We start from the raw sequence: 923 nt of genomic DNA, 5'->3' as shown, positions 1-923 counted from the left end.
TTTTCACAGAAAGCTGAGTGGCTGTAAGCTGTTCCTGTTTAATTGCTTTATCATCTCTGCTTGGCTTGTTCTGACATCACTTAACCTGAGCAGTCGCCGTATCCACTCTGAATCACCAACTACTCTAAGGTCTAGTTATTTTCTAGCTGCTAAAGCTTTGTAAAACTTTGATCCTGGAGTACAACAGCTGACAAAGGAATGAGGCGATGTGCTGCTGCAGCCACCCAGGCTCAGATCAAAGCAGCCTGGCTGAGCTGCTGGGGCTGCACTTAGAAAGAGCTGAGCAGAAACAAAAGCAGCTACATATGGTGGCTTACTGCTGCTTCTTTTATAATGAGGGGTTTAGAATCCAACAAAAACAATGAATGAAGCGTCTCTACTAATAATAAATGGGTCTTAAAACTGTTTTCTTGTTGTTGTGTTGCAGTCGCCTTATGGTTTATGTTCTATTACTGCCACAGTCAGAAAAGCTCTTATTATTTCCTACTCCTTACTATTTCTCCTCTCGCTGTAGCTTCACTTCCTGCATCCTTTCATGTTTTTCCCTGCAGGGATCCATGGAGGAGGTGGAACCAGAGGAGCAGCTCCTCCAATATGCCCGGAATGGAGATTTGCTGGGAGTTCAGGGGCTCCTCAGTTCCGAGGCTTGGGTGGAGAAGCACATCGACATCAACTGTAAAGGTGTGTGACTAACATCTGGGTGTAGTTTTAATTACAATCCGCTGCTGTAATGGTTTCAAGTTTGTCTTGTTTGGTTTTTGTTTTCAGGTAAAAGCAAGTGGAACCTGGGATGGACGCCTCTGCACCTGTCCTGTTACTTTGGGCACCGAGACGTGGTGGAGGAACTCCTGAAGGTAGCATTCAGAGGCGGCTGGTGGAGGTTTCTCCAGGGGGGAGGGCTATAAATTCAAAATAGACGTATA

At 45.6% G+C, this 923-nt stretch overlaps 1 protein-coding gene across 2 annotated transcripts in view; it reads left to right on the top strand.

Moving 5' to 3' along the window:
• The window catches only part of LOC107099464 (oxysterol-binding protein-related protein 1-like), a 64676-nt gene that overhangs the window by 4343 nt on the left and 59410 nt on the right, over positions 1-923 (top strand). For both annotated transcript variants that reach the window (XM_015397600.1, XM_015397601.1), the window contains exons 2-3: positions 552-681; positions 769-854. In XM_015397600.1, coding sequence (XP_015253086.1) covers positions 558-681; positions 769-854 — 210 coding nt within the window. In that variant the 5' untranslated portion in view covers positions 552-557. The remainder of the gene's footprint in view (positions 1-551; positions 682-768; positions 855-923) is intronic.

The sequence above is a fragment of the Cyprinodon variegatus genome, unplaced genomic scaffold (genome assembly GCF_000732505.1).
Source record: "Cyprinodon variegatus isolate N-32 unplaced genomic scaffold, C_variegatus-1.0 Scaffold872, whole genome shotgun sequence".
NCBI lineage: Eukaryota > Metazoa > Chordata > Actinopteri > Cyprinodontiformes > Cyprinodontidae > Cyprinodon > Cyprinodon variegatus.
This window is presented reverse-complemented; position numbering and strand designations above follow the sequence as displayed.